Source organism: Tenrec ecaudatus, chromosome 12 (assembly GCF_050624435.1).
Source record: "Tenrec ecaudatus isolate mTenEca1 chromosome 12, mTenEca1.hap1, whole genome shotgun sequence".
Taxonomy (NCBI): domain Eukaryota; kingdom Metazoa; phylum Chordata; class Mammalia; order Afrosoricida; family Tenrecidae; genus Tenrec; species Tenrec ecaudatus.
This window is the reverse complement of record NC_134541.1, coordinates 128,861,986-128,880,463: the sequence shown is the minus strand read 5'-3', so window position 1 is coordinate 128,880,463 and position 18,478 is coordinate 128,861,986. Positions and strand designations below refer to the sequence as shown.

Sequence of the window (18,478 nt, the reverse complement as noted above, 5' to 3'; positions counted from 1 at the left end):
AGAGTAGAGCCCATTCACTATTCTTTGCCAGGCCTGTAATGGGACCAAATCAGTTCTTCGTCGGTCTTGCTCATATACTGTCCATTGTTCACGTGTGCCTACGAGATGGTGGCAAATGCCATGGCTTTGATAATTGGTAACGTCTGCTTTGTAACACTTTGAAAGGCCTCTTCCAGCAGCTCCTCCTGATGCAACATGTCATTGCTGCTTTCCGGGGCTTTGTCTGTGAATCCAAACAATACGATTATGCTTCTCGGTCCTGTTGGGAGGATCTTTGTTACCTTTCTGCGGAGATGTCGTCCATACCGAAGGCTATGTGGTTAGATCTTTGCCGATAGTGCTTCAAATCCTCTTCGTTTGAAGGCACGAGGTTGTGTCCTTTGGGTACCACAGGTGGTCAGTGAGTCTTCCTCTCATCCTGTTGCCTCCACCTTCTCCAAGCAGCCCAGTCTCTTGGATGACTGAGTCAGTGCACAGGTTGGATCAGTATGGCGAACTGTACCACCCGAACAGTTTGCCTGGGTTCAAGCCTTCCTTCCCGTTCTCCCTGGTTCTGTTCAAACCCCTCCTTTTGGCTGATACTGTTAGATAATTGGCACGTTCTGTTGGATCATGCCGCCCTTTGGAGTGGGCACAAAGATGTGTCTCTTCCAGTCAGTGGGTCAGATAGCTGTCGCCCACGTTGCTTGGCGTAGATGTTGGTTAGCACGTCTCCACTGGTATTCAGTCAACTGCAAGGACCTTGCTTTTGCCAATGCCTTCCATGCAGCTTGGACGTCATCCTTCCACGTCATCGTCCTTGATCACATGCGACCTCCTGAAAGGATGGAGAGTTGGCCAGTTCTTTCTGATACAGTAACTGGGCATTCCTTCCATCTTTTTGTTTCCTGTGTCATTCAGTATTTTTGCCCATATCCACTGCCGGCGAGTTGATTGTTAGACATCTTGATCCTACAGAACCGAGTAGAACTGTGTCCTCGGGTGTTAAGGGTATAATCCTTGTCGGGGCAGAAAGCCTCATCGTGCTCCTGCAGGGAGGCCAGGTGGGCTTGAACTGCCGGCCGGCCTTGTGGTTAGCAGCCCAGTGCTTAACCCACGGTGCTACCAGAGCTCCTTTTTGTCCAGAGACTCATTCACGGTAAAAACTACAGACTTTAGTATTTAGTCTCCCCCACCCCCGTTCTTCCAGCTTGAGAAATGCCAAACCTGCCTTGCCTTGTACTTTTCCAACTCCAGGTCTTTGCAAGTTTATTCTTAGGCTCTGCTGTATCAAGCTGCTCTTTGAAATTCTGTTCCGCCTCTGACGGCATGTCTTCCTCTTGCTTTAGGTGCTCGCCAGTGAAGAGCCAGTTTCAGGGTATCTTCAAACACCCCACTTGTCTTTCCTTTCTGTCCTGTTTAATGACCTTGTGCTTTCTTCGTGTCTGAAGTCCTGGATGCCATACAGTAAAAGATTTATGATATGTTAGTGAGAGGAAGCACAATAAAAACTTTACACAAGGTTTGGTTTTAACCATATATTATTTTTAACAGCTTTATTGAGATATAATTCCTATTTTTACGACTCACCCATTTAAAAGCATATAATGCATTCACAAGATTGTGAAACCATTACCATAATTAATTTCAAAACATTTTCTTCACCCCCAAAAGAAACCCCATCCCCTTCAGCTCCCATCCTCTCACCCCAATCCTTTCCCCTCCACCCAGCGTAGGCCAGGCTGCCCCTGTCTCTGCAGATTGGCCTGTTGAGGACGTTTCATTCAACTATATATCTTAAAATTAGGAGGAAAAAAGTAATATTTTGAGGGGAAAATAGACCAAAAAAATGACTTCTACCAGCAAGTGGCAGATTGTAGTTTTCATTGCTCTCTTTCTAGTTTTGATATTTTTCATTGTAAAATCAGCATGAATTACTAATAATCGGTTTTAAAAATGAAGCATTTGTCTTAAGAATAGTGGCTTTTAAAAATTCTTATTTTCTCGTCGAGAACACATACCAACTCCACCTGCGGTTCACTGACACTGATTACATTCGTTGAGTTACACTCCCCATGGCACCCCCCTTTTTGAGCCATTCCTTCTCCGTGACCATGAACTTACCACTCCCTAAGTCTCCTGTTTAATCTTTCGAGGGCCCATGGTCAAGTGATCGAGCATCGACAGAGCCTAAAGAGCACAGTGCTCAAGACAGACAGCCCTTATTTGTTAAGCTAAACCATTCATTGATTTCGAGAAGATCTGGGGGAACATTTTTCGTTTAAAACGTCTCTGGACAATAGTTTGGGGAGTTTACCCAGCCTCTGTGGCACCAGAAAGTCTGGATTCCATGAGAACTTTCCCCTCTTTTGATAAGAATTCTTCTGTGGAATCTTGGGCCAAAATGCTCAGAGATGGGAATCAGGCACCAACCAGTTTTGCTCTGATGACAAAGGGGAGGCAGCCGTTCGCAGAGAGAGTTAGTCACACGTTCCATTTTCTCCTTGTGTTCCTGACGCTCCTCCTGCCTCTGTTGCTCCTGACGAACAGAGGGCAACGGTGGCCACTTGCACTTGTGGAAGACCGCAGGCCCTGTGCAGGGAGCAGGACAGAAGCACTGGGCACATTAGTAGGCCAATTCACGGGGGTGTCCCATGAAACCAGGACCCAAGAAGCCAAAACCCCATGAGTTGCCAGGCTGCACGTAAGTAGGCACTCACAGAGACCTGCTGTTGTATTCATGTGGTCTGTGTGGTGGATCCAGAGACCCTTCCAACACCTACATCACAACTTGATTTTACGCAAGAAGCAGTCTAGATGCCAGCGTTCCAAACAGCTGCCTTCAAGGAAGAGCTTAGGGACAGACCTTGTTAGAAGTGGCCTTGCCCCTCTTTGCCTTGCACTAGCTCTTCATGATAGGGCGCGCGTCCACCCTTGGCCCCCACTCCTGGAGAGCCTCACGTCCTGGGCCGTCATCTCCCAGTCTTAACAAATGGTTGGCTGCTTCAGCGTGAGCGGCCCTGTAATTAGACCACATCCTTTGGCCTCTTTAATAACATTGCAGACAGAGAGTATAATTCTACGAGGGGACAGAAGAAATATATAATTTAGTGTCCTTAACCCGAGCCAATTGGAACTTGACGCATGTAAAATCTTGCAGGCTTCAGGTGTGAAAAAAATGATCTGTTGTCTCAGCGATTATGATATGTGAGCTAAGTAGTGCCGTGAGTCTGCCCAACCGTCAGAAGGCTCCCTGGGTCTGTGTCTTGGAAACTGAGGCCTCACCTTTCTCTTGTGACTGGGTGTCTCCGTGGGTGGTGGCGGCCGTTGGGGGGAACTAGCCCAACTGGGTTCATTCACGAAACAGACGTTTGCCGGCCACCATCACAGAGATGTGCCCGTTGACCAAGCTAGAAACTTGGGTGCTGGGCTCAGCCTTCTTGTTCCTCTGTGCCTCCCACAGATTGAGCTTGATTCAGTCTCTCTGGAGCCTCTTCTGTTCAGTGCCTGAGGCCCTGCCCTCTCATTGTTCAACTTCACAAGGGCAATCCCTTCTGAACACCCTCCCTCCTTCCTGCCCCTCCCATCCGTCTTGCCTTCTTACTCATGCCCCTCATGATCCCCAGTCTCCCTCTGTCCCCATGGCTCCCATTGTCCGGAAGGGTGCCTATCCTTCTCCACTGGCCCCCTTAACCTTTCTGAGTCTGTGACCATGGTTCCTCCACGTGTATCCTTGGTCTCCACCACAGCAGACATCTGCAGAGCCCATGTGTCCACGACCAGTGACCCTTCCACTCTGGGGCTTTAGAGTGCGTGTAGGGATCACGTGTGGCAACTCAGGTGGATACGTAAGGGTCCAAAGAGAAGAAAACAGAATAGTGTGTGTGTGCACCCGCACGCATGTGTCTCTGTGAAGGTTGCCAGGCCTTACTTCTGAGGTGCCTGGACAGGTTCTAATCTCTAAACTCTTGGCCAGCACTAAGGCACCGGAGCCATCTAGGGACCCTCACATCTCACTCTTGGTAAAGGCTCACAGAAGAGGTGACAAGACCAGGAAGCGCCCACCAAGGCTCCTTTCTCTCGGTGCCCTTGCCCCTCAACTGGGCCAGAAGACTCTTGGTCACGTGCCAGTGTTTTCGAGCGGCTTCATCTCAGCGCTGCTCTGCGTGCTGCTGGCAAGCCTCTCCTGTAATAGGCTGAAGGCTTGGCTGCTGGGCCCCTGCACCAAGACACCAGACTTGCATTTGCTGTGGGAACTGGCGGGACGGGCGATGATTTTTAACAGACTTCTTGACAAAGGTTGAGCTCTCCGTTTCTTTGTTCTCTTTTCCACTCCCTTCCAGATTGATGCGCTGAGTAAAAGGAGCAAAGAGGCCGAAGCAGCCTTCTTGAACGTCTACAAGAGATTGATTGATGTCCCAGGTAAGCCCGTGCACTCGTGGTCCCCATGGGGCTTGTGCCTGGAGAGCTGGTCGGTTCTGGAAACACAAATCCTCCCAAACCTGGGCTTTGGCGAGAAATGGAAGTAGGACGCATGTGCTAAAGTCACCCTGTAATCTCAAACTGTTGCCTTGGTGAATACAGAAACCCAAATCCGTGGGACTACCTTGATGTGGGGTTTAAGATGCAGCCTGCATCGCCGAGCAGAAATGAGCAGCCGTGTAGGCGGTGCAGACGTCCTCTGTGCCCACGCTCCGGGATGGTTCTGATGGGTGCCCTGGAGTGCCTCCCTGCCCCAGCCATCTGAGGAGACACCCCCACCCCCACCCTCACCTCCACCCCCACCCGTCCAGGGCTTTTATAGGACCACTGGTGGGCTCCTTAGCTACAGCTAAGTATGTGGGTGGGCGGCTTCGTCGTTTAAATGAACTGAAAGGTTTCAAGTTCAAGGGACGCTTGGTAGACACGGCGTGAAGCTGACTCCTGCTTCTTTGTTTTAGAAAAGTGCGTCAAGGTGGAGAGTGTTTGAGCCCAGGGGTCTCGGTCCTGTTGGGGACGTTCCCCTTTCCCAGGCTCAACCCTGGAGAAGCTCCGGCCTGAGAGCCAGCGGGGATCCTTAGGGCTCTGTCAACCTGGAAACAGAATTCCCACCGCCCTCCAGCTCCACCCGCTGCATTTGCTACCCTCATGGGGCTTCCTCTATCCAGCGTTGGCATTTCCAGGGCCGCTTTAGCAAAGCAAAACAGAAACAAGACTCCTGAACCGGCCCTTGTCTTCTGATTCTCTGCCGTCCCCCATGGGCCCCGCTGTCCTCTCGCTGGGCCAGTACTTCGCATGAGGAGGGCCGGGGTCCGAGGTCTCCTGCCAAGGGGCTGCTGGTGAGGCCTCGTTCACATTCTCTGTTCCTCTCTAGGCCTGGGCTTCCTCATCTGTGGGATGGAAGGGGGCGGGAGATGGTTTTCTTCCTACTCTGATGCAGGGTTTGTCTTCTTCTGATGGCCCTTTCGGAGCCCTCCCTGCTGTTACCACCCTTTTCAGAAGCAAACTCGATATGAGTCCTCCTCCAAGAAGGTCTGGGTGGTGTTGACCCTCACCTTGGGTGTCCCTGTGTCACCGCTCAGTGCTGGCTCGTCCAGCTCTGAGTTCCTAGTTGTGGCCTTTGGATTGTCTGTAGAGTTTGTGTCTGCTGGGGATCCCTGAAGACTGAGGCTCACGAGGGGACTCCTGCCCAGAAAATTGATCCCCCCAGGCCCGGGGTGGGTAGGGGGTCCTCGAGTGCCTGGCATCTTGGAGGGGGGGGGCAGGTGACCCCTCTTGTGCATAATGTAGCCACTGAACTCTTCTTTCCTTTTCCCTGAACTGTGCTAGACCCACAGTGACTTGGCGGGAAAGAGTTTGCAGGGAAAGTGCAGCCTGGCCTTGGGAGAGTAGAAGGCTCTAGGTCCAAAGCTGACCTCTTCTTTTTCAGGTAGTACCTCCCACTCAGGAGGGCGCTGTCCTTCGTGGACAATGACAGCCAGCCCCCCAAAAGGGACTGGTTTCCGGACAAGACCTCGGCCTGTCCCTGTCCATGGCAGTGCTGTTGTCAGAAGGGGCCGGATGCTTTTGTCTTTGCCAGAGACAAGGGGGGCCTTCCCCCTCCCTCCCCCTTAAGTCAGCAGTTGGCTTTCTCCCTGGTTTTCCCCCCCGGGGAAGTTTCTGAATGGGCCTGCCACTGCGGCAAGTCATCCTGCTCCCTTTGCCGCAATTACCTTCCCTTCTAATTGCCCATAAAACATGAAGAGACCCTTTTTCACTCACTCACTCACACACACACACACACACACACGGCTGCTCCTTAAGCAGGCCTTGTGCACGTGTGTTGTGACAGTTACCTGGTTGTGCCCTAGCATAGATGTCTGGTTCCCACCCGGGCTGGTCCCTTTGTCGTGTTCCCAGCCACAGGATCCCCACGTTGATATGCTGTCCGACTCGCAGCGACCTACAGCGCAGGGCAGCTGCCTCTGGTTGGTTTCTGAGACCCTGTCTCCCCAGCAGGAGAGAGCCCGTCTTCCTCCTGAGGAGCCGCTGGTGGTTTCCAGCTGCTGCCCTGGAGGTTAGCAGCCCAGCACGTCCACGACGGGGGCTGGAGAATGGACGTAACCGTCCTATGCTTCAGAGGGTGAAGGCCCCTGGGGATGGTTTCCCATAATGCTGAGAGTCAAATAAGGTCCACCTGAGACTGTCGCCACCATTTCCCCGCCTCCCTAGTCCGCCTTCCATTTGGGCAGGGAGAGGCTGGCCTGACTGAGTTGCCTGAGAAGTGGGCTTGCTGGGGTCTGCTGGACGCCGGTAGCCTGATGAGGGATCCGATGAAGTCATCCTTGAGTCGAGGCTGACGGGAAGGGCCCAGGTCCATAGTGCCTCATGTACTAACAGCCGCCCGAGGGGGGCCAGCCATGGTACCCTAACTGCCTGTGTACTTTAGCCATCAACCCAGTCGGGCCCAGAAACCTCCACAGGAGGTGGAAGGTGCTTCCAGTTGAGAGGAACAGCTGCTCAGGGTGTCTGAAGCAAATGGAGGGCACTTGGGGGAACAGGGAAGCTGGTGTCTCAGCTGAGTGCGTGCCCTGCCAGCCAGCCCGCCCTCAACCTCGGAGACCAGCCCCCACGCCCCATCCCGCCCTTCCTGAGATGGGGTTTACTTACACGCGTAGTTGTTGGGTGTTTCTTGGGCCCACTGGAGCGGAAGCTCCTTGAGGACTGGACTCCTGGCTTTCCTGCTCTCTCCGCAGGGCCTGGCCTGCCGCAGGTCTGCTGTGTTGGGTGGCTGTGTGAGTCTGTCACCCCGGAGCCAGCTCGTGAAGGGTCACACTACTGATACACTCCCTGCCAGCGAGTCGGTATCAACTCCTAGCAGTCCCCTAGGACAGGGCAGAACTGCCTCTGGGGGTGTCCCTAGACCGAGCACCTCATCTTTCTCCCCAGGCTCGCAATAGTAACTCTAAAAGCTTTGCGAGACACACACATTCCCACTCCCACCTTCCATCAGCCTGCAGAGCTAACTGCCCCCATGGTATAACTGGGGAAAGTTGACCACCCACATCAGGCCCACCGCCCACGAGTCGCTGCCGACACAATGGCCCTAGAGGACAGGGCAGCACAGTGGCGCACACTTTCCAAGGCGATCCGTTTTGATGGGAGCACCAACTTCATCTTTCTCTTGTGACTCGGTTTGAACCACTGACGCCGCGGTTAGTAGTCCATCATCATTAACCTGCTGTGTCACCAGGGTACCTTGGATGCCGGCCAGGCACCGAGTCCAGTAGAAGCTCTGCCTGGCTTCACCTCACAGGCCGCCGCCATTCACACCAGCGCATGTGGTTGCCAAACTCTGGCCAAGCTACTCCGGAGTGTTTCTCAGTCCCACCCACTGGACTCTGTGCTGAAGGGTCCTGGTGATGGAGTAGGTTCCCTGTTGAGCTGCTCACCATAAGGTTAACCGTTGGAAACCAGCAGCCAGCCCTCAGGACAAAGATGAGGCTGGCTGCTCCCTTCAAGGCTTACACCCTCAGAAACCCACAGGGGCAGTTCTACCCTACTCGAGGGGGTGTCATGGAGTTGGTTTGGGGCCTGTTTGGGTTTTTGTGTCCTCCCTTCCCACCTTTTGTTCTGTACTTCTGGCCGCTGAGCTTGTGTATACAGGCTGGCCGCAACCCACAACCCAGCTTCCTGGCTTGCAGTGTGCCTGCCTGGGAGCCGGCCGGCCTCATTCACCCTCCAAGCTACAGGGAGATCACCTCTTAGCTCGCCACCAGGCCCTTCCCAGCTGATCCCTGCGGAGTGTGCCCCAGATAAAAGTGGGCTGAACATGGCTTCTGGTGAGGCCCTTGGGGACCCCTGCCTCCCCGCATCTGACTGAGGTGCAGCGCCCAGGCCCCGTACTTTCCCTCCTGTGTTAACCATTTGGTAGCATCTCTGTTCGCATCCAGCCAGACAGACCCTGGGACAGTGTGAGCTTGTCCCTAATGGTTTCCCTGGGATCTGACTCAGGACCTGCCACCTACCAGGAGCTTAATAAATATTTGCGGCGTGAGTAAATCAAGGAAGAGGCCAAACGGGCCCCTCCCTGAGTGCTCTTTGCTGGGTCTGGGGCTGGCCTTCCCCGGTCGCCATTGATCCCTGCTCGGGAGATTGACACGCTGCGTCTTTGTGGGAGTGCACTCCGGAGCATCCTCCCCGCCTAAATTGCAGGAGAGCAGAATGTATCTTTCATGGCATTGTAGCAGGTTAACAGCTCTCCGAGCTCTCATTTCGCCCTGGTGTCGCTCTTTAAAGATTTACATGCCTGCATAGGCATCTATATGGCTCTTAGCATTCTGTGTTCGCCAGGCCAGCCGCCAGCGTCCTAGGCCTGCTGTTCCCATTGCCAGGACTTGGTGTCCAGCACCGGCGATTGTCTGAACAGCTGTCCTGCTCGCCTTCCAGACTTTATATGCCCTGCACCAAACATGGCCTCCCTTCCCGTGGGCCCTCCCCTTTCGCACTGCAAGTGACTCTGGTCACCCTCGTCTCCATCCCACGAACCAGACCCCCCAAACCCTGCTACTTCTCCTTCCAAAGCATCCTTCACGTGAGGACGTGGACTCAACGCTCTCGCTCCAAGAGTAAAGCCTTCCTCTGAATGCTGCCGTAAGCTGAAACGGTGTAAAGCGAAGAAACTCCCCTCCCCCCAAAAACCAATCTCTCTGCTATTGAATCGATTCCGACTCACAGCTGCCCTTCGGCCCTGATCCTGTAAGTTCCCGAAACTAACTCTGCGAGAGTAGAAGGCCCGTCTTGCTCCCTCAGGGTGGCTGGTGGCTTCAAACACACCTTGTAGTTCGCTGCCCGGGGCATAACCACTGTGCCACCAGGTGGCAGATAGCAGCCTGGGTGAAGGTCCCAGGTTGAGGTGGCAGCACAAGGCCAGGGGAGCGCAGTGAACAAGCCGAGAAGAAGAGCCATAGCAGGCTCCAACCCAGAGCCCCCCATCCCTCAGAGGCTGTGCGGCCCATCGTAGGCTGCTGAGTAACGGGCGCGGATCCACCCGCCACCCAGGTCACGTAAAAGATCCTGCACTTGAGTCTAAACCAGAGAAGCGTTTCTGGATGTTCAGGAGCAGCGACACCTCCTTCAGGCATGCAAGTGGCCATGCTGCCTGTGTGGACAGCAGGGGGCACCTGGGTCCATGGCAGGGGCGGACAGACAGGGTCGCCTGTTCTCTGGTGATGGGGAGAAATGGACAGAGAGCAGCTGTACTTAGGAAGCAGGAGGGACTTGGCTGGCTGGAGAGGGAGGCGATGAGCCACAGGTCCGTGTCACAGTCCCGTCAGCCCTGCATTGGCCTCGGCCTCGCCGGCCCAGCATTCTTGTTCGCATAGTTCCATCTCGTTCACAGAGTTCAAAGGAAGACAAGCAAAAATTGGGAGACTTAGTCTCCTGCTCCATGGTCAGCTCTAACTGCTAACTCCGATTGAAGCTGGCTTTTGCGTTTATTGTCAAAATCAGAGGTGTTTTTACCTGCAGGGCCACAAGTACAGAAATGTCCCCATCCATCATCCTCAGTGTAGGGGCCGCACCTGTCCACTTGATCCTGGCTGGATTTCACAGCAAAATTCCTACAGTTGAGCGATGGGAATTGTCTTAAAGATGCAAATGTGTGTTTCTAAGCTTTCCATGCATCTTTTCTGAGCTGTCCGTGCATGAGACTGTTAGTGAATATGCCCACTGGAAGGCAAGCATCGTGGCTCTTCCCAGCCAGGGTCATGACCCCTCCTCACACACACTCCCCATCCCCAGACGGAGCTTCTCCATGGTAACGGGCCCCTACCCAGGAGGCCGGTATCCTTCTGCATCCGACTCTGGTCTGTGGGTGAGAGCAGAGGTCAGTGTCTAGCAACAACGAAGACCCAGGTGTGTGAGAAAAGATGCCAGGTGTGCTGGTTAAGAAGTTGTTCTCAGGTGTAGAGAAGAGGTAAGAGCTCACGACACATACAACCCAGGAGCAGGAATGCAAATAACCATACCAGAAGGGTGGGGATAGGGTAGAAAGGGGGAACTGATCATAATGATGTTCACACACCCCTCCCGGAGGAAGAGCAATGGAAACCATGGGGGAAGGGAGACTGGTTGGTGTGAGATGTGAAAATAATTTATAGTCTATCAAGAAGCCACGGGGTGGGGCAATAGAGGGGAGGAAAAGAGGAGCTGATACCAAGGGCTCAATAGAAAGTAATTGTTTAGAAAAGAATGATGGCAACATATGTACAAATATGTCAGATACAATTGAGACATGGATTGTAGTAAGCAATGTAAGCTCCCTCAATAAAATAGGGGGGGGGGGGCGACGTGTTCTCCAGCACTTCAGATAGCGCCCACTTGCATCAGACCCTGTTCCAGATACAGATGTGAGTCAGCCCTCGCCTGCCCTCAGGTGGTCCACATCGAGTGATGGGAGGAGTCACCACCATCTTCGAGGGGCTTCTGTAATTCAGCAGGTGAACAGAGGCTCGGTAACAAAACAAGCAGCAGCTGTCTCAGCCCCGGAGCGTGAGCTTGCCAGAGAGCCAGGAGTATTCTGGGATGAACTTCCTAAACTAAAGACTCAGGCATAACTGGAATTGGGCTGCGTTCCGAACCCAGTGGCCGGTCGGGGGTTCACCTTGTGTAGGTGATCTGCTCTTGTTTCTTGATCCTTTGCAGGAGTTTTTGTGTTGTCGTTGTTTTTTTTTTTTTTTTTAAGAATCTTTAATTTCTGACCAGCCCTTCTTAGTATAGTTACAGATAAGCACGTAAGCAGCAGTCAAATTAGTACCTGTGGGATAGACCTCTTAAATTTGTGCGGACCATGTGCGACTTCCCCGCCCCCTCAGTGAGGCCATCTACACAAGTCCTTGGGAGTGAGGCCACGTGGGTGGCGCTGCCAGCGTCTCTGCCGAGACTAGATGCAGAGCTCCTAGTAAGAGCCCCCATCCCACCCCACCCCACCCCGGAGCCCCCGCTGTCGGGAGCACCGTGCACTCCGGGCTAAGATGTTGGTTTAAGTCCTACAGGCACAAGCGCCTCGGCCACAAAGGCAGTGGCTGGAAGAGTTTATTTTAAGCCTGAAATCTTAGGAAGCGCATGAGCAGCCATATGAAATATTCATTGGCTCACGAAACCCGGCTAGGACTCACTGCTTCTGAGTCTGAGCCGTAGGCTAACTGGCTTGCAGTGAAGAGTCGTTGGCAGAGGAGGGTCCTTCTGTTTGCAGAGCGCCCTGCTCCGAGGCGTTCCCGGGAAGGTTCTGCTTGGGTTCAGAGAAGCCTCCCTGATGGACAGCCCTTCATCTTGGCATTTCAAATCCGGAGAGGAAAGCACAAGAACGGCTTTTTAATGTTCCTCCATAGGGGTGGTCTTCATGGCTGTTACCCTCGTTTCAGGTGAGGGTCCAGTGTAGCGACAGATGAACGCGCCTGGCTGGGTGGCGGGCTGAGCTGCCATCGTAAAGCCAGCAGTTCAAATCCAGTCTCTCGATGGGAGAAAGATGAGGCTGGCTGCTCCGTCAACATTCGTGATTGTGGTTAGGTGCCCCCGAGTCGACTGCCCCGTAGTGACTTTATGCAAAACAGAACGAAACACGTCCGGTCCTGTGCCACCCTCACAGTGGATTGTTCTTAGACTGCAGCATAAGAACTTGAGCTTGCAGCCACCGTGTCAGTCTGTCTCCTTGAGGTTCTTCCTGGTTTGCTGCCGCTCTACCTTCCCAAACGTGATGTCCTTCTCCAGGGACTGGTCTCCCCTAACAACACGTCCAAAGGAAACCCACAGGGGCAGTTCCACTCTGTCCTATGGGGTCACTGAGAGTCAGAATGCATTCAGTAGCAGTTGTGTTTGTTTTGAGGTGTGTGTAGTAAGACTTCTGACAACAGTGCTGAAACCTTCAGCAAATGTACGAATGGCCCAGTTTCTGATCGCCAAGATTTCAATTGCTGTGCCATCTGGTAGCACTTTCCGAAAGCTATAGAAACGTGGCCACCCCAGCCTGATCCCGGACAGCAACTCCAGTCCGGGTATTTTAGGCCTCCATGGTGTTGGCACACCAGACCAGTCCCCATGGCCCCTCCAGAGAACACGCTCTAACTTCAGCAGCCTGACACCTGGGGATCCCCCTTTAGAAACGTTCAGTTTGCCTTTCATAAAACATCTTCACTCACGTGGGAGTATCAGCCACGGGCACCCAGCCGGGACAGAAAGAAGACAGGGCAGCAGCCTCAGTGCCATCCTGCCTCCAGCCGCTCCTGCCTGGCACTGGACCTGCGCAGGCCACCCAGACCTGGGGAACCTCCACAGGGAGTCGCCTTTGCACCTCCCCGCTCCTTGCGATACCACCGTGCACTTCGAGCCTCTCCGCTGTCGCCGTGTACAGGTTAAGGAATTAGCCCTCAACATCTGAGAGAAAGGTGGGGGGGGTGGGAGGCAGGCAGATGGGGGTCAGCTTTTGGGTCATGCCTTCCGCGATCTCAGGGCTCGGCCTCGGTTCCTCCTCCCATCCCCAGACGCTGTGCGAGTGCGAGTGCTCCTGGCCTGCCCGGTGACGTGGGGCTCCCCCTGGGCCTGCGTGTGTGGAGAGGTGTGTCGCCGCCTCCCCTCTCTGCCAGAGCTGGGGTGGTCCTGGCATGCTCAGTATCGAGACAGCTTTTCATCAGTTGCTCATCAGCATGCTAATTGCAGTATGACTAATTATGCCCTGAATTCCAGTTGATTTTCTTAATGAGACAGCTGGGTTAATTATGTAATCGTATGATTACATTAGCCTAGAGTGCCCTGGCGAAAAGCAGCGTCTGCTGCGCCGTGATGTCATTTCAGGAGGGGTGCGCTCATCCTCTGGCTGACGGCAGGGGACAGCACTGTCGCCCGCGGAGCACTCTGCCCACACGGACCCATTAAGCTGGTGCTCAGACCTCAGGGTACATGAAGAAGTCACCTCCCACTTTCTTGTCCCCCCCTCTCCCCCCCCCCCCCCCCCCGTCTTCCCCACTCCTCCTGCAGCTCCCCCACACCAAGACCCTTGGCCTTCTTCCATAGTCAGCACCCTGCGGAGGGCCAGGGTAAGCTCAGTTGCTTGAAGTCAAGCGCCCCGAACTAGCCTCATTTCATGGCCCTCCGTGTCCTGGTCCGTGCCTACTTTCTGCCCCATTTCCAGCATGCCCACATACTTCATGGAGAAAATGAACGCTCAGGCGATCCGCCTGGCTTCCAGCTCCTGGCCCACTTCTCAACTCCCATCACGGCAAAGCACCTTCCAGACGAGATTCGGCCTCTTGGCGGCACTTCTTTACCTATTTATTTACACGACTCCCCCTCCCCCTCCTCTTCCTCGCTCCCCCACCCTCCCTTCAGATTTTTGCACTCTCCTTCTCTCTCTGCCAGAGTGCTAGCTGTTGGAGGCCCTGGGGACCCTCTGTTTGACAGTCCTTTGCCCTGTCTTCATTTCCGTCCTTTGCCATGGGCTTCTCTCCCTGGGTGACCAAAAAAGAGCAAGTGTTTTCCCTCCAAAGCCCCTCCACCCAACCACCGCCACCCCACTCCCCACCGCCCCCCCGGGGATGTATATGGTCTCACCACCCAGCCAGTTGCTTAGACCAGCTCACAGTGTGACAGTGGCCTGGTGGCAGCAGCAGCATCGGGCCACCTCATCTAACTTCATAGGGGGAGGAGTGAGTCACGGTGACAGGACAGACATTTGAATGTGCACCCCCAGAATCTCCCGACTTGTCCGTTTGCTCATCGGTGATGTACAGGGATAGTCGCGGAGCACCGCTGCACCATCCCAGGCACCTGCGTTAACCGGAAGGATGGCAAGGGAAGTGCTTGCTTCTCCCCATCTTCTCCGTCTACGACTTCTGAAGGCAGTGCTTGCAGCCCCTCGCCTGAAAAGAGTCCTGTGCTCTCCTTTGGACCGGGGAGTCCTGGTGGCACAGTGGGTTGTCCGTTGTACAGCCAATGACACGGTTTGAGACCACCAGCGGCTCCTCGGGAGAAAGGTAAGGCTTTCTACTCCTGAAAACAGTTAGTCTTGGAAACCCACAGGGCCAGTTCGAGTCTGTCTGATAGGGTCACTGTGAGTCATTGGCACCACATCAGAATGACGCTTTGGGCTTCCACTAGGGACTCAAACTGAGTTCCTTTTCATTGGTATCTTTTGAGGTTTGCGTTGGGGGAGCAGGGAAGTCTGAGCAGACAAGATCAGGGCCGTAGCCTGAATCGGTAAGGCTTCCCAGTGAGAGACTCAGGGCCGACCCCGCACAGCCTCCCTGGCCTATTCCTCAGTAGTGTGGTTTTCTAGTTTCATGAAACCTCTTCTTAATAAGCCCCCATGGTCCCCTGTGTCCTGTGAGAAACTCTTATCAAGATTGCCGCTCTGGATTTCCAAAAAGCCAGTTTCCATGACTTGAGCAAACTCGGCTGCTTTGGCTTGAACTGGCTCAGTGGGTCCCTGGAGAAGCCACTGTCGCAGTTGGACCTTTTCTAAGGTAATCCTAAAGGGACGGAGACAAGCGTCTCACACAGAGAACTTGTCCGCAACCATCCGCTGATCACAGAGAGATGTCGAAACACGTTTGCTTGCGAAATCCACGTGCCCTTCGTACCAGTACTTTGCAACCGGCCGTCACACGCGTACAGTCTCGGTAGGATGTGAAAGTCACGTCTTTCCCACGCCACTCACACGTAGCTCACTTCCTAAAAATGGGATTTAAAGGATGAGATGAAGAATGAGGACTTCAATTAAAAAAAACAAGCAGTGCATCCGACTCCTTTTTGCGGTCACCAACATACTATTTTTAAGTCAGCTTTATTGAGATGTATTTTCTCGTAGTAGAGCGAACCCCTCTTAGGGGCAGTCTGGCATGAGCACCTTTGTGATGAAGATCTAGCACACTTCTATCACTTTCAACATTGCCCCAGCCAGCACTGAGTTGTATGGAAACAGAGTTTTCTAGAGCTTTCAATAAATAGAATCCAATTAGCATGTACTCTGGGGTGTCTGTTTCCTTTCACCCACGTTTGTGTTTGGGGATTCTTCCATATTGGTGCTGGTCTTGGTGGTTTCTTTTCATTGCTAAACAGGTAGATTTCCAGTTTGGGGTCATTAGACATGAGCCTGGTCAAGGTCATCTTCTTCGGCTTCAGCCTGAACTGAATATCCAGGCGTATGGGAGCGTCTATTACCTGGTGACCCTTGCCTTGTCTGGGGTGATGTTACTGACCATCTCCATCATCTCTGCCCACTGACGTTGTCAGCTGCCGGGTGTATTGTTGAAAAAGAGTGTTTGTGATGAAGCTGGTCTACCAAAATCCACCATGGGATCTCTAGCTTTGTTCCTCTCCCAGAGCCTATTTCCAACATTCATCAGAGATGATGAGCATGCATCCTGATTACGTGCCCGTCCATTTCAGATGGAGGAAGGTGGTTCCAGGTTAGTGAGTGATTTCCCCTATTATTGGTTCACTAATTCTTTATTCTGGATACCGTTCTTTATAGTTTTCTTTTTCCCAAAAAACCTGGGAGTTTCCTGGCCATTATTTCTTCAAATACTTCCACCTCGTTTGTACGTATACTAGACTGCTTGGTGATGTTTTACAAGTGACAGAGAGTGTGGTTCCTGGGTTTTCTTTTTTCTTTCCTTCCTTTTAGACCATTTCCATGACTGTGTCTTCAAGCTCACTGACCTGTTCTTATTAGTATTCTGCAGTGTCTACTCTGCTGGTCAAGGCAATCTAGTGAACTTTTTCCCTTGAGATCATTGGGGTCACACCTGTAGCTTCCCCTTTGAGTTTCCGTTTGATTCTCTCCTACATCTTCTAGTCTCCCCTTAACTTTATTCCTGCTTGGCTGTAAATCCTTGAGCGTGCTTGGAACAGCTGTTTTCGTCATTGTCTGCTAATTCCAGTATCTCTTTTCATCCCTGGATCTGTTTCTGTTAACTATTTTCTCCCCTGCTCATCGGTTGGGTTTCCCTTCTCCTTTGGCTAATTAACTTTGTGTTGTGTGTTGGACACTCAGAATACTAAGTGTCTCGATGTGGTTTTAAGTGTGTTGACATTCGTTTGAGCAGGCAGTTCAATTGCTTGCAGATCAGCTTTTAATCCTTTTTTGACTAAATGAATCTAGGATAACCTGTTACTTTAGGCCCAGTTTCGTCCTCCAGTCTGGCGTGGCCCTTCCAATGTCTGTGCTAAATGTCCCGACTGGTCGTAGAGCGTTCTTGCAGCCCTCTGTGATTGCTGGGAATTACTTGGCTGAAAAGCCCCAAGAGAGCCTTGTGGAGTTTCACCTGGTGCGTACGCACCGCCGCTTTTGATGACAGATTCCAGATCACCCCTCTTTCTCTCCAGGGCCCCCTCCTCACCAGCTCTCTGCAACCAGCTGCCTTGCCCTCTTCAACTCTCTAGGTCAGCATCGGCAGCCCAGTGGGCTGTGCTCTGCTGGGGTCACCTGTTCCCCGTGCTGTGAAAAAGCTAGGTGACCATGGCTCAAAATGCCCCACCATCGAATCACTGCCGACTCACAGTGATCCTATGGGACAGGGTAAAACTGCCCCTGTGGTTTCTGAGACGGTCACCCTCTACAGTCCCAGCTTTGTCCTGAGGAGCAGCTGGTGGTTTCAAGCTGTGGAACCTGCAGTTGGTATAGCCCAATGTGTAACCACTATGCCACCAGAGCAGTTTGGTTTTTAAGGGAGCCAACTGTTCAAGTACATGCCTGCAGGTGTGCCGGCCTGTATTTCTAGGTACTTTTCCCAGTTTCTCTACTTGCGAGTGGTCCTCACCTCTCTATCATGGCCTGTCTTGCTTTATCTCAATATCGGTGTATATTTTATGTCTGTCGTGAGACTGGTGGGGTATGCACGGAGCTGGTAACCTCAAGTTGGGCAGTTCAAACCCATGAGCCGGTACACAGGAGAAAGATGAGGCTCTCTATTCCTGTGAAGAGCTAAGGCCTTAGAAACCTACAGGGACAGTTGCATAGGGCTGCTGCGAGGTAGAATTGACTCGGTGGCAGTGAGAGTTTGGGTGTCTTGTTTTGCTTTGCTTTGCTTTCTGATGAGGTTGCTTCCTGCTGGCTCTGTGGTTTGTTCGCCCCAGTTGCCTAACCTGGGGCCTTCTCCAGGTAGATGCTGAGGAAATGCTTGGTAAGTGAGCACTTGTGACGACAGTGTAATTTAGCAGCAGACATCTTCATCAGAATCGTGCGTACTGTTTCTGTGGCTGACTTGTGGCCTCCCTCTGCCCCTGTGTGAGACACCCTGCCCCAGCTCACTGAAGAGGGCCCGGCGCAACCTCCGAGCGCAGTGGCTGGGATTGATGAGCTAATGTTCCGGGCGTTTAGGAAGAGGTCCCGGATAGACGGAGGTGGCAGTATTGTGGATGTTGGTTGATAATTGTGTTCTTTGCGTCCTGGGCTGTTTAACCTCAGAGAGCGTGTATAGGCATCAGCCCTCTGAGGACTAAAGCACTGGGCAAGCTCGCAGGCGCTGGGCGGGCGACTGGCAGTAAGGCTTGCTGGATCCGGGAAGACGGGGTTCCAGGATTTTGCGTGTTCCTGTTTTACGTCCGGGCGTGTCCGCCTGCCTCCCTCAGACAAGTCCCTAATTGAGCTGCTGAGATCCGAGGCTTGTGACGTTCAGAATAAAACCTAACAATGCTTGTGTGGGGTTTAAATGGCATTGGAAATCATTAACGAGACAAAAAGCTATGGTTTTCCTAGATTAACATGCAGGTTGGGGTTTGGCATACCAAAATTCATTGTTTTGGTCGCTAGCCCAAACATGCTAGAGTCATTATATTGTCATGTGGTAATTAGCTGTTCCTTTAATACAAGTAATAAAAATTAAGCCTAAGAGGTACTTTGGCAATGCCTTTTACATATCCCAAAACAGTACTCAAATGCTGTGGGCGTTTGTCGTTCAGCCACACTGCAGTAAAGTTTGAAGTTTAATGCACAGAGTTGTTTGAACATTCAGTTCGTTCTTTATTCTGCGACCAGTTTTGCTAC

General features: G+C 52.7%; 1 protein-coding gene across 9 annotated transcripts in view; it reads left to right on the top strand.

The window, feature by feature from the left end:
- CUX1 (cut like homeobox 1) overlaps positions 1 to 18,478 on the top strand; it is a 382,248-nt gene that overhangs the window by 222,425 nt on the left and 141,345 nt on the right. For all 9 annotated transcript variants that reach the window (XM_075564912.1, XM_075564911.1, XM_075564909.1 and 6 more), the window contains exon 4: positions 4,323 to 4,401. In XM_075564912.1, the coding sequence (XP_075421027.1) occupies positions 4,323 to 4,401 (79 nt within the window). The remainder of the gene's footprint in view (positions 1 to 4,322; positions 4,402 to 18,478) is intronic.